The sequence below is a fragment of the Dipteris shenzhenensis genome, chromosome 15 (assembly GCF_047967505.1).
Source record: "Dipteris shenzhenensis isolate YYH24624 ecotype China chromosome 15, Dip_SZ_1.0, whole genome shotgun sequence".
In the NCBI taxonomy this organism is placed as follows: domain Eukaryota; kingdom Viridiplantae; phylum Streptophyta; class Polypodiopsida; order Gleicheniales; family Dipteridaceae; genus Dipteris; species Dipteris shenzhenensis.
In genome coordinates this window covers 39,856,851-39,871,063 of record NC_141610.1, presented here as the reverse complement: position 1 = coordinate 39,871,063, position 14,213 = coordinate 39,856,851, and the positions used below count along the sequence as shown (strand labels likewise).

Here is a 14,213-nt window from a genome sequence, read left to right as displayed (position 1 = left end):
ACTCTCGATTTGCACTCTATCTAAAAGAAAGATAAGGTGCCGATGCAAGTGAGGAGCAAACATACATGAGAGAGGCGGTTAGTGGTAAGCTTGTTGGGGGATGGTAATGAGACCAAGCAAGCGAGAATGTTACAAAATTTGAAAATATCTAAGGTGTGAAAGAGGGGTGGGACCAAAAAGTGGAGGGGAGAGCCAAAAGGAAGGGAAAGATAGAAGGAGATCAGGGACGACCAATGAGGATGACAATGATCCAAAACAAGTGATATTTCGAAGGTTGCCACCTTTCACATCTCTCTCTCTCTCTCTTTGTCTAGTTTTCTCTTTGTTGCTCCATAGCACAATAGCCAGGTGGAGCAACACTCAATCCCACCCACAATAGCCAACCACACTTGTGGTCACAAAATTTTGATCTCTCCTCTCCCCTTGAAAGTTTGCCACCTTTCATCTCTTTCTCTCTCTCCCTCTTTCTCTCTTTTGCTCATCACCTCCATAGCCTCATATCGACAGATGGAGCAACTCTCTATCCCACCATAGCCAACCTCTTCTCTTGTCTCAAAATTTGACCTTCCCCCCCCCCTCCTCCTCTCCTCTCTCTCTCATTCTCTCGCCCACATTTGCTCTCTTTTGCCTCGCTTGCTTCTTGCCTCCTTCCCCTCTCCCCTTTCTTGGTGTTTTGCTCCACTTCTTCTTCGTCTGCTTTTTAGCTGGAGGAGCAGAGTCTTTGGAGCTCGCATTGCTCGATAATGGAGACAAACAAGGCGGGCAATGCAAGAGAGGTTCTTTGAGCTGGAGCCGCCCGGGAGCAAACGCTACAGCCAGGGAGAAGTTCTGTTTTACCTCAAGAAGCACTAGACTTTGCAGCTACACTTGACAGACACTGGCAGTGACCTTATGTTTAACAGCTTCTCCCTTGCTTCCTTGCTCATTAGCGTTCTTGGAAGCTCAGGCTGAATTGCTTCCAGGCTGAATTGAAATTTTCTTCGATACTTCATGGTTTGCGAGCAGGCCAGCATCAATTCTCGAACAAAATTGTCTAGGTGGGCTGAGTTGTGCTCTGTTCTGTGAGGAAGGATCCTAGCACAAAGTTGAGCATTTGGGCATTCTGGGACCTCCAATCCCCGCAAGACTATTGCCTTGAGTTTGGCCAATGGTGTTTGCCACTTCCCCACAGCTTTTACGTTCGTCCCTTCTTGCCTCCGAATCTCACGACAAATTGCTAGGCCAGGAAAAGTTCTCCACTGGCTGCGATCGAGTAATTTACCTGCAGCCAAAGTCAGCTCTCGGGAAAGGTCTCAAAAGAGCATCCTCCGGTGGTTCAGCTCCAAATACGCCAAAGGCGCTAAGGGAGAGCGTAACCGCCTATGGGGCGGGGTCTGGGCAGTCTTGGTCCCCTTATTTGCAGCATTGTTTTGAGACTCTCGATAACGAACCACTGTCTATGCAGACCTGGTCTCATGTTGAAGCCTTGTTAACAGAGCTTCAGCGTTCGCTCCTGGAATCCCAATGGGCTTTGACGGCTGTTGAACGTCTGGAGCTTGAACGGAGCGGATCCGGCAGTTGCTCTGAAAATGAAGAGGTAGGCACTTTAGTGAGATCAGGCAGGCCGTCCGCCAGACAACGCCGTTTTGAGGGGAGAAAGCAGAAGGCGGCATCTGACGTCGAGCGTCCCACGCCTGCAGCATCTCGAAAATCAAAGGCCAGGAAGGGAAAGCTTTACAGTATGGACCAGGCGTTGGAGTCTGTCTCCACTCTAGGCTACATGAGAGCGAGGATGAAGAGAGAACTTTTGACGGCTGAGGAAGAAGTTATACTCTCCAAAAAGATGAAAATTGGCCAAAATCTTAGAGCGGCCAGGAAAAAGTAGGCTGCTGCTTCTTCCAATGCATGCTACCTGTTTTAAGAACTGTGCTTGAATTTGCATTTATTATTTGTAGTCTCAGCAAAGGTACTGACTAGCTTTGGAGTCCTTTCAAACAGCTCTCTTACACAGAGACGAGTCTTATCAGTGTCTTCTCCATATGTTAATACTATGGTCTACACCCACTGTCAGGAGTTGATGTTTGTAGGAATGTCTTATGAGATCGACACAGCACTGCGTTGGGTCTTGAGAGGATGAGTTTGGGCATGTTCCTGGATTCACTAAATATATGTATATTGACACTTTTTCTAGCTTCTTCGTGCGAGAGCTTGATGATGATAATGGTTGCAGGCTGACACACATGCTTGGATGTGAGCCTGCCGATGAGTTATGGGCTACGAGTGTCAAGCTACCTTTCCGCGAATTGCAGTCCAAGCTACTGGAGTCTCAGAAAGCAAGAGATCAGATGTTTGTTTCTAATTTACGGCTTGTGATCTCTGTGGCAAGGAGGTACACAGGTTATGGGATTAGCCTGTCTGATCTCATACAGGTATTTCCTGCCACACACATTTCCCTCCTTACCTCCAACTGAAAACTGATAAAACCTGGTCAGGTATAAAGCGTGCACAGTTTTTATTGCTCCTATTGAGACGAGCTTAGAAATAATAGGGACGAGCTGCCTTTTCAACCTGTGTTGACATGATGAGATGACACTGTCTAATGTAGGTGAGACTTTGAATAGTCCCTACATGAATTGCTTATACTTGGGTGACGTCCGATGTTAGGTAGGTGCTGTGGGGCTTTTGCGGGGACTCGAAAAGTTTGATTACAAGAGAGGCTTCAAGTTGTCAACATATGTGCATTGGTGGATTCGGCAGGTAATAGTTACACTTCTGGTATACTGGGATTAACTTTGGCTGTTTAAGGAATATGTCTGAGCTTTGTCTTGGACTAGCAGGGTGTAACACGGGCGGTTGCAGAGCACTCCAGGACAGTGAGGTTACCTGCACATATGCACGAAAGATTAGGTATCATAAACAGAGCTGCAGCTACTTTAAGGGGGGAGCGTGCAGATGTGTCTGTGAAGGTACATTCAGCTATAATTGCTCTTCCATAAGGGATTTGGATGATGGATATACTTTGATTCTTGTACATCTAACGCAGGATGTTACCCAGATCTGAACCTTTCAGCTGAGCTGTCTAAAACTGGCTTCACCATGAATGTTTGATATGCATAAGTATTTTGTGCATGGCTTCAGCTTGACTGTTTTGAAATGCATGGCTTCATGTTGGCCGACTGTTTTGATATCTGTGTGTATTTTATAGGTTTTCTTGTCTTTGTACAAGAGGATTTTATATCTCAAATAACTTATGTGATTATCTTTGAAAGGGCTACAATGCAAGAAAAGTAATGAAGAATATTTGTTCTATTCTATGCTGTAGTTATGATATCTCTATGTTGAGGATCCTCAAACATAGAATTAAAATCTGAAGTGGGAGCTTGAAAGCCCATTTTTCTTCTTAGTCTTCTGGTTTGTATTATTTTTTGATGTCATCTGGCACTAGGTTGTGAATCCCCCCCTTTCGCTTTCCTGCTCCGCCGCTCTCTCTCTCTCTCTTTGTTCTTTTGTCTCTTACCCAGATAGTCAACTTTCGAGTGTTATTAAGTTTAATTTGTAAGATAGTCAACTATCGAGTGTTATTAAGGTATCTGTATTTCAGATTGTTTCCAAAATGTATCGAAACCCAGATGGCAGCTTATGCTTGGGTACTGATGAGAACGTAAGTGTAGCTTTCTTATTAAGTTATTTTTTATTTTTAGTTTTCTCTCTTACTAATGTCTTTTACAAACTCCTTTCTTCCCTCGTTTTATCGAAAAAACTAATTTGTAGGATTGGATACATTTTAGTCTTATGAAGGTATATATGTTCCGAGCAGGCTCTCTCTTGCTCTTTTTATTTCCCTGCCTCATGCCATCAAAGCCGAGTACTTTTAATGAGTTGGACCATTTTTGCTCCAATAAGAGGCTTAGATGAAGTTCTACGATGGAGATAATGGCAATGAGAAGACATTGATGGCCAAGAGCTAGCCCAACAAGGGAAGGAAAAAGGTTGAGGATTTTTCAAAAGATGAAAGGGACACTTCAGATGGTGAGGCGGAATAAGGGATGCTTTTTGGCAATAAGCTTGGACATTTTGTTGCAAGGAACTACATGAAAAAGAAGGGTGACCAAGCATAGGAGGAGGATGACTAATCACAGTCAGCAGAATCTACTCAACAGGGCAAATAAGATAACAAAAGAACTATTCTTGTGGTTGCTCCAAGCATCGCAAGATATGATACACTTACAGTGATGTCATTGCATTGATGTAAATCATTAAGAATTGGTGCACAAATCATACTCCTTAAAAAAGGTGGTGGATGGTGTGTTGATCAGATTCCGAGACAGAGGATGAGACCGTCAATATTGAGGGGGATAAAGATGAAGGTGTGCTTGCATGGAGACTTCAGGATTAGTTAAAACTAATGTTTGTATCAATGTTTTAGAGTAAGAGCATTATGTATAATAAGGGGTCACTTTGTGTATGTGCCTGGCTTTCTACAATATTAAGCTATTTCAACTAGGTTTTTCAGGGAATGTTCTCTTTTTGTAATGATCATTTTAGTAGCATGGTTTGGATTATTTGGATGTCCTACAGTTCTCTTTAGGGAGAATGGAGGTTAAAGAGTTGACGAGGGCTAGGTGCTTAGCTTTCTACAATGACAAGAAATATCAACTAGAGTAAAGGCCATGGTTTCTAGGGAAACACCATTCCCCCTTCTTGGAATGAGGAATGCCTATCTAGATTCTTGGGAAACTCAGAATGTGGAGGGGGCTTCAAATGCCAGGGAATTCAGATGGAACACTTTCAAGCATTATTTCAGATGGAACACTATGCCAGGTAATGCAGATGGAACACTATTTTGAGCATTCTGACTAGAGTTGCCTGGTGTTGCCACATAGATGAGCATTTTTACACGTTACAGTACTGCTTCAGCACTCTCTATTGTCGCTTGCTTTCATCTCAGCTCTCCCTCAGCCTAGCTTTCCTCTCAGCCCTCCTCGAGTCTTCTCAGCTTCCCTCTTAGCTCACGTCTCACTGCTCAGCCCTTTCTCACCTCTCAGCCCTCTCTCCTCTCAGTTCCTCCTCTCAGCCCTTCATCAGCTTCTTCTTGGCTCCTCTCTCTTTCACATTTCTCTCCCTCTCCCCCTTGCTTAACAGCAAACTTTCTAGCCCCTCTCTTCCCTTCTCCTGAAATTTTTTACAGCTCCCTACTCTCTCCCGCTCCGTTTTCATGCTCTATGGTTTTTAGTTTCGTATTATCCATTCTCTATGGGCTAATGCAATGTCTTTCTATAGATTTTTGTGTGTGCAAAAGTTTAAAGATAAAATGGAAAGTTTAGATCTGTATAAAGCGATTTTTTTTCGTATATTGGTATATTTCCATGCGATTTAATGAAATGTCATTTGATGTGGCATTCCTGATCCAGGTCCACCTTCCCCCAACCTGAAACTGTTTTCGTTCTTGCATTGGACTTTCTCGGAACATTTTCGTTCTGTGGTAACTATGGCAGAGGCATGTGAGGCCTACTTCTTGATGACTGTATGAGTAGGTGTTGTGGACTTCGTAAAGGTTGCAATGTGGACAAGATCAGTTGTCAAAGAGGCTACTCAAATGAGATTAATTACAGAATGTTTGAGTCTCACACAACAGAGTTAGTCAAAGACTTTGTAGTGGAGATGGGAGAGCTACATGTGGTGGAAAATATGGAAAATGCCTTGGAAGACTCATGGGTCAAACCTGAGGTTTGCTCAGAGAAAGTAGTGAATCTAGAGACAGTTGGTTGTAGAGACCTTGCTAGAGAGGATCTACGTGGTTCATCCTCTGGATCTCTCTACTAGTCTCCACTATAAAGGCTTTGACTGAATCATCATCTGCTGTTTGCAGCATCATGCAACTGGGCTTGCGTGGAGAAGCCTCCTCATCACCTCTGCCAATCAGCAACTCCAACTTGTCAGAGTCTTTGTTGCTAATCTCAAAAGCAATCTTGCAGCAAGCATCGGAGGCCTCCGCAATGAGAGATCCCCTTTTGTATGCACGAAAAGGCTTTCATCCTTCTTTCTCCATCCAACTAAGAACTCTTGCATAAAATAAACAGTCATCTTCAAAGCAATCTATCTATTGGAATCTCCAATAAAACATATTGAGGATACATTCCCTGGAGACTTGGTTTGGTGATGCTTGTTGTTGGAGTAAGCCACGTACCTCCCAGAACAACCCTCTTCATTCATGCATTTGTGTAATTCTGTGCACAAGCTCCATATTTGAGCAAGCCCCATCATTTCTGCAAGTGGTACTGTATGGCCACGGCTGAGCAACACGTTTCCGCATTCACCACAAAGTCTAGCTTTGTGCTCCACCGCTCAATGTCTCTCATGAATAGTGTCACATTTGTGTCTGCTAACTCTATCTCAATGGGAGTCACTAAGAATAGTTCCTCTCTTACCACACTGTCAGATGTGTCCATGTTGTCATTCTACTTCCTTCTTTTCCTATGGCTTCCATTTGCCACCCTTGCTCTTGGCTATAAGAGCCTTCTTGTCACCATCATAATCCTCCTTTCTGTTTTACAGCGTCACCTAAGCTTCCTCTTGAAGAAAAAATGGACTATCTCCTCAAACGTGAATGGCGTCGTCCGTTCTCTAGTGGTGGAGTCATTACCCACTGTTGGTAGCCCCTCGAAATCTTACTGACTAAGAGCATGGCTAAGTGGTTACAGCCCATCCTGTGACCAGCTGCTTCGATTTGATCTGTGAGAATGTTCACACTTCACCAGAAAGTCATGGGCTGACTCCTTCATCTATATCCAGGTTGAAGTGGATTTTGAAGCATGATGATTCTCTGTGTGTTCTTGGTCTCATAGAGATCTGCAAGATTTTTCATGCTTCATGTGCCGTACATGCCAGCTGGATATGAGATATTGCTATAGCTGCAGTCGTCCCACTAATTATGGAAAGAACAACTGCATTCCTCAAGTTCCACTCCACTTTAGCTGGATTAGCAGGAACTATGATCTTCCCTGTGGTGTCTAACACATTGATCGGTTTCATCTCCGTGCCTTCCATCATCTCCCATACATCCCTGGCAGTGTCATCACTGTGAACCTTCACTTTCCATATAGGATGGTTGTTCCGTACGGGTCTCCGAAGTTTGGAATGAGTGGATTGGATCCCATGGCATGCTGTAGATGACCTGAAGTCTTTTGACCTAATTTGCACTGGTTGCAAGCCACACAAGCACACTTGAATGTGAGAGCTCCTTGTACAAAAACTTGCCAACGCACATACCAACACCTCTAGAACAATCCCCAAGGCAAGGTACCGACTGTTTGCTGCACCCTGTAGGTAACTCCTCCTGTTGCATCATCTCCCGTATTTCCCTGGATAGTTGGTTCTGTCTGGACTCTTCGAAGTTTGGAATGAGTGGGTTGGATCTCATGGCTTGGTGTAGACGACCTGAAGTCTTTTGACCTAAGTTGCACTTATTGCAAGCCACACAAGCGCACCTGAATGTGAGAGCTCCATCCAAGGATTCCACCCTTCAGTTTGGAGAAGGTTCCCAATCTTCGATCTCCTGGGCTTCGGTCATGAGCAAGGCAAGGCTATCCCTGGATGATAACCTTCTACTCTGATACCATGTTAGAAAAGTAGAGGGAGGTTGGTTGCGCCAACCCCCATACGTAGTGGAAGGTTCACAAGATACTTATGTGGAACACAACTCCAATACGTGTGCTTACTTAAATGTAAAGCGGGCAATTCAGATCTGAGAGAGTTTTCAGATATACAGCCAACACAGAATAGATATATAGGTCCAAACCACATACAAAGATTTGCCAATGCACATAGCAACACTTCTAGAAACATTCCCTTGGTAAGGTACCAAAATAAGGCTCTGTTTGCTGTACCCTCTGTAGGTAACTCCTACTCTTCTGCCACATGCCTCTGTTAGGCTTTAATAGCTGACCAAGGCTGAGCACTCTTGCAAAGATATTTGCTGATGTGTACTGCAGACAAAGCTCCCTTTGCTGCACCTTTTCTGCTCTCCTACAGGTGTAGGTCTGCACCTAGATCTGCTGCAAACATCAAGGACTTGTGCTGCTGCAAGGCACTTTCTTAACAATGATGATCTCTAGGTGCACTGCTGACCTCCTGCTCTCCAAGGTGCTCTCCATCAGTTAGCTGGTCCTGGAATGATAAGAATGCCTCCAAGGGAGGCCTATATAGGGCCTGACCTGACTGACTTGCAGTCTGCGGCCGACCTGCTTCAATCCTCCCTGAGCCAGTCTGCCATGCTGTCTGACTTATGCTGTGCTGCCGACATGCTGCGGACCTAGGGCCAGGCCTATAGATGGCCTCAGCCCCCCATTATAAGCTGCTGCTCTGCTGGTGCCACAGCAGCCCCAAGGCCCCATATATGGGCACATGGCTAGGACTGCTACAGCCCAACAGCTGCCCTATCTGTGGGCATACTGTCAACCTTGGGCTGCCCCAAAATAATATAAACACGGAGTCTGATCTGCTACCTATGTGGCAGTTATCTTACTGCCCAAATGGTAGCGTTATCCCTTCCCCTTATTGAACCATCTACCCTCATATATGCTAGGGTGTCAAGCCCTTGAGCTCTCCTCATATGTGGGTCACAGGTGGTGCATTGACTCCATACCTTCAAGAGGCTAAGATGAAGCGGGGACAATGCGGAGTGGATTTCAGAGGGTTGATTCTCCTGGGTTTGCAGGAACGCTGTTTGGAACAAACTTGAAGGATGCCTTTGACATATTCTTAAAGGGATCAATGGTGCACATTCTTCAATAAGTGGATTGCAATATATTTTCCGCAGTGCATACTGGTTTGGCCTTGGCACAGAAAGCAAGTCCCATTCACATTTCATCTCTTACGGCGACTCCACTAGTCAGTGGGGGTAGTATATTGCTCGACAACAGCAGTGCCGTGAGAGCGGAGCTCGTGCAAGAAGTCTGCAGGCCATTATGAATTGATTTGTGGAATCGTTAGTTTGTTTGGTTGAAGGTAAAAGAAAGCTAGGGTGCAAGCATGAAGTTGATGTTGATGAGAAAGGCTATATGAGAGGGTGAAGGTGCAATGTGGTACAAGAAGAGAGCTGCTGTGAAGGTGCGTGAGGCAAGGAGGTGCATGAGCTAGCCAGAATGAGTAATAGGCTGAATCAGAAAGTAGAAAAGCAATCTAATCTAAACTGCGCATGTTGTGACATGTGGCAATGTAGATTAACTGTGGTTTGGTTAATTAATAGACCTAGCTCTAATCCTTACTTCACAGATTTAGCTAGATTGACGAGGCATGTGAAATCCTTGCTCCATGACCCCTTAATCCTCTGAACTTAATAGCTCGTTTGTAAAGTCCAACTCTAGTCATAATGTAAACTAAAGATCTCAAATTTTAACAAATCTTCTCCAATTAATTTCTAACACATGTTAGTGCTTTAGGCCAATTGTGAGTGTCTAGGGTGTGAGAATGATTGGGGTTTCAGTCTGTCAAGCATTTTTAAGACCATAATGACTAAAATGCATTGTAATCTAATGGTCTCGAGTTCCCAAATTGGCTTTGTATCTCCCCTATCACTGTGAAGGCTCACCCCTCTAAGCCAGTGAAGAATGATGTAAATGAACCACTGAGTAGCATTTGCAATCTAACATGCTCGAGGATATCACAATTTGGTAGAGATTGACTGAGTCTGTACAAATCTTAAGCCTTTCTACAGTTCTAATCCCTCAACAAGGGATCCACCTTATGCAATAACCAATCTCACCAACAAATATCAAACATCACTTAAATGTGCCTCTGGTGAACTGATTTGTCGCCCATTCAAGGGGATCTGGAAAAACCCATCCTGAACAGGCTGACTGGCCAACTGGCCAGTCTGTCAGGCCGTTATATAGGGGAAGAACCCCTTCTGAACATGCTGACTGGCCAGTCTGCAGTCTGTGGATCTGCCAACCAGCAAGCAATCATGGCCTATAAAAGGCCCTCTGCTGTTCACGCTCCTGCCTCTTCCAGTCCCTGAACTAGCCCTGAGTTCTCCTAAATCGCCAGCCATATATGCTGGTCTGCATAGCAGCCTGCATGGCTGCGCTTCTGCTAGCCCTAAATCTGGGCATACCATCGGCCCTAGATGCTGACATGGGTGGCCTTACTGGATGACCTGAACGGCTAACCAGGCGCTGCTGTTGGGGCCTATAAAAGCCCATCCTGGGGCAGTTCTTTGGCCCTCCGTTTGGGCCTCAGGGCTGGCCCACAGCCAGCCCTTAAATGCTGACACGGGTGTCCCATTGGGGCGCCCTAAAATAACATGAAGAAGGAACTCTTTCTGCTGCCATGTGGCTGCAAGATACCCACAACATAATGCAGATGTCAAGCCCAGTTGCACTCCTCATGTGGGGGCTAACAAGTGAGGCTTTAACGTTATAGTTCCAACCATACATTTGTGTGATAGAAATTTGCCAAACTGAGAAAAGGCACATCATGTATGTTTCTTTAAGTGGTAATGCCAACCACTTTTTGAACAGTTGATACAGGGTTGCATGCGAGTCTCAAGATTCTAAGGTGTTCTTAACCTTAGGTCTTTGCCCATCTAAATAGTGAATGTGTTTTCTTTAAGGCACGTGAGATTGCTCCAACACATGGTGTGCTGCCTTTGTAGCATCAAACATCCAGAAGCTGCTTTTGATGCTTTTTTGTAGCTTGCTTATATTTTCTTGTCGTCAGCTTCCGTCTCCTGATGGATGCACATCAAGAGATACCCAAATTGGAGCACTTGTGGGGCCATCCTTCAGATTTCAAAGCTAGCCAGCGGTCCCTTGGACCACAAGTAGGAATAATTTTCTTCACGGACCTAGAAGACGATGCACCAGTGGCAGACTGCAAAGAAGAGAAGAAAAGGACGATCCTGTATATGATTCCATTGTGTTTGTGTCCTCACAGTGTGTGTGTGTGTGTGTGTGTGTGTGTTTGTGTCCTCATGGAACAAATTTGATGAGTGAAACATCCTTTCATGTGAGTTGGACTGTCTTGGATTGCTTCACTTGTCCTAACACCCTTTCATGTGACTTGGACTGTCTTGGATTGCCTCACATGTATTTCATATCCTATTTGAAAGAGCAAGATTTACTTTTTGTTTCATTAGGTGTATCAGTACAGTTTGCTAAGTTAACGGAGTCATTGGAGCTTCAAATTGAGCAATTACTGATGGCTCAGTGGGATATGGTTCGTGCAGAGTCTTTCTGAAACCTTAAACATGTCAGGTGCAATGGTCTCTGGTGCCCTTAAGGTATGCAGAGTGCCTTGCTTTGAATGGACTAGCTCCATACTGTCATTTTTCAGCTTCAACATCATGTCTCTGAACTTTGTTATAGGTGATTGTTCTCTCTCATTTGTTGCTTCCTTTATCTAACCCTGGCATGTTGTCTACAGGCTACGAAAAAGATGACTTCCCTTGACAAAAAAAAAAGATTTGGTAATTTAAGCGTTGACGATGACTCAATGCATAATGTAAGGCCCTTTGACTGAGGGACGGTCCTTTCTAACCAGAGCTGCTCTCAGTTTAAGTAGTCTTTAACTTTGTCATGGAAATGTGGCAGTATGTTGCAGATCCCTGTATTGAAAATGACCCTTGGGTTACAGTTGACAAGAGCCACATGCAGGTAAATTTATACTGAGCATCAATTCATGAGCTCAGTTTTTGAAACTGAGAAAAATCAACTGATCAGTTCTCCCCCGTTCTCAGGAGGATGTAGACACACTTTTGGCTACTATGCTGGGCAAGAGAGAGCGTGACATTGTGAGATCACATTATGGATTTGATCGTGCAGATGGACGGGGTGTTTCACTGGAGAGAATCAGCCACAGGTGCAGGGCATCATCAACAAGCAATTTACCTCTATCAAGCTATTCTGACTAATTATGTCTTAAATCGTGCTAATTTCTTTCTATTGGGTTTTTTTTCATGAACATAGGATTGGGATATCAAGAGAGCGAGCAAGACAGCTCGAGAAAATTGCGTTGCGCAAGCTATCTGCATCAGATCAACATATGGATTGGGTGTTCCCTGTACCTTTTGAGTAAGAGGGAATTATTTGTATAGATTAAATGAAGCTGCAATATAATTTAAGGAATCCCAAAGAGTCTTCAGCCTCTGTGAATTGCCCACTGGATAGGCGAGAAAGTAAGCAGTTGTACATCAGTCTTCACCAAAAGTTGCAATTTGTCATTCCTTCTCTGCCCAAGTGGGTTTTCCTTGGGAGTCAAGCACCATGTCTACTTATTAGAATGTAAGAGCATATTTGTTAATTGTTATTTGTGCACATTATAGTTATGTGTTCGTTTGATCTTCCTGTAGAGCCCGTGAGAACAGTACGTTCGTGATGTACATGCTTACATTTAGAATTAATGTCCCTAAAGAGAGATTTGAGTATGTAGGGGGAGACGGTGGATTTCTGGGAATTAAGAGATTTGAGTATGTAGGGGGAGACGGAGGATTTCTGGGAATTAAGGCATAGCATTGTTCAAAATGCAAAGGTGTGACATTAAGATGTTCGTTGAAGTGGATCTTGGTTTAAGGATATGTTTGTAAATATTCTGCATTTTGTGCCCCTTATTGGGCTCTCGAAGCTGACGGAAATGTCATCATCACTAACCGCATCATAGTTGATGCTGCTTTGTGTAGAGTGATGTTACACTAGTCCCCATGTATAGAAGCATAATGCTTTTAAGATCTCGAGTGATGTGGGTTAATATATTATATCCGGTTTCTGAAATCCGAATACTAGGAATAACTGGTTCTTGTCTATTGTGAGTGGGGAAAAAAAGAATGAGCTTCTGGTATGAAGGCTCTTCGAATCAAACAAGGCATCAATGGCTTGTTGCTATGCATGTCGGTTGAATACCAGGCCCAATGGACTGATAGCGGCCTCTTACAATGCACATCAGCTGAATACCAAGCACAACGGCCTGAAATAAGCAAAAGGAGGGGCACGATGGCTGAATGAAGCAAGGTTCTGTAGCTTGATACAATGCATAAGGTCTGAAAACGAGGGAGCTACTGACACACGTAGATGAAGTTAGGGAACAGCAGCAAGGAAATGGTGCTGTTGAAGGTGGTGAACGAAGCTTGGTAGATTTACGTGGATTGTGCCGAGAACAAGACAGAACCTGGAAGCATCATGCTCTCCTGTGCCGAAGAGGAGAATCATGAAGGATCTCCAGATGTGTATGCTGAGACTCATGACGTCGAAAAGGTAAACCTGGGACTTATGTGGAAAACCTAAATTGAAATCCAAGAATTTTGCTCCGAAATCCATTGAAACCTGAAAATTTGAGAGCTGCCTCCGTCTATGAAAACTGAAAATCCGGCAATTTACCTTGGTACATACAAATTGTCACTGCGAACTGGATCCACAATCAATCGTGGAACTGGAATACAGAGAAGTCGAAAAAATATGAAACTAGGATACGTGAGAACGAGGACTAACCGAAATCTGAAGTCCGGGGGGAGGAATCCAGGGGATACAAAACTTAAAGCTAGGATTTGCCACAAAGGAGGGGACTGTGGATCCAGAATAGAATTGGAGAATCATCTATCGTAGCAACCAGTCGGTGTAGCAGTCAATGGCAACGGTAGTCGGCTGACAAATGGCGACTATCGGTTGGTCGTCAGTTTGGGTGGCGTTGACATGTGGCACAATGCTATTTGCGGCAACTTTCGTGGCATGATTAGAGATTGGTCAGCACCGTTTGGTTTGGCAGCGCGGACTCCGGGGTTTGTCAGGGCGGCATGTGATTGGACCCAGTGTTTGACCAGGTTAGGGCCATAATGTAGCTGATAGAAGAGAGTAGGCCATATTATGATTAAGAAGGGTGTGGATCCAACAATGAAGATCCGTGCTCCCATGACTTCCCCCTTTGAATGGGGGTTGATCTTGATGACATGTTTCTATGATAACGTGGACAAAAGATGAAGCTCTCCTAAAATGGAATGACGTGCCAAGGAATTATCATTGAAGTGAGGTGGCTATCAGGTGAGAGGCAGCTATTGGAAGGAGGCAGTCAATTTTTAGCCATCAACGACTAGGGAAGAGAATTGTCATGTGGTAAATCACAACTTTGCCAACCCTAGCCATTGATATAGTAGAAATGGCACCGAGCTATGCCATAATTTTAGAATGGTAACTCATTCAACTACAAGTTGTGGCTAAGACTACTGAGTCATCAATTGACTACCGATA

At 44.3% G+C, this 14,213-nt stretch overlaps 1 protein-coding gene across 1 annotated transcript; it reads left to right on the top strand.

The window, feature by feature from the left end:
- Window positions 1-455: 455 nt before the first annotated feature.
- SIGA (sigma factor A) lies at window positions 456-12,417 on the top strand. The gene is made up of 9 exons (XM_087385454.1): window positions 456-1,860; window positions 2,210-2,408; window positions 2,644-2,736; window positions 2,817-2,945; window positions 11,207-11,260; window positions 11,404-11,481; window positions 11,571-11,633; window positions 11,717-11,838; window positions 11,946-12,417. Exons 1-9 carry the CDS (start codon window positions 1,148-1,150, stop codon window positions 12,052-12,054), a joined length of 1,560 nt encoding a protein of 519 aa, XP_087241580.1. The 5' UTR covers window positions 456-1,147; the 3' UTR covers window positions 12,055-12,417.
- Window positions 12,418-14,213: the final 1,796 nt, after the last annotated feature.

Coding starts and splice junctions, on each gene's coding strand:
- SIGA (XM_087385454.1), top strand. CDS start 1,148: ATGGTGTTTGCCACTTCCCCACAGCTTTTACGTTCGTCCCTTCTTGCC. Junction 2,409..2,643: donor GCCTGTCTGATCTCATACAG/GTATTTCCTGCC, acceptor GTCCGATGTTAG/GTAGGTGCTGTGGGGCTTTT. Junction 11,839..11,945: donor CTGGAGAGAATCAGCCACAG/GTGCAGGGCATC, acceptor TCATGAACATAG/GATTGGGATATCAAGAGAGC.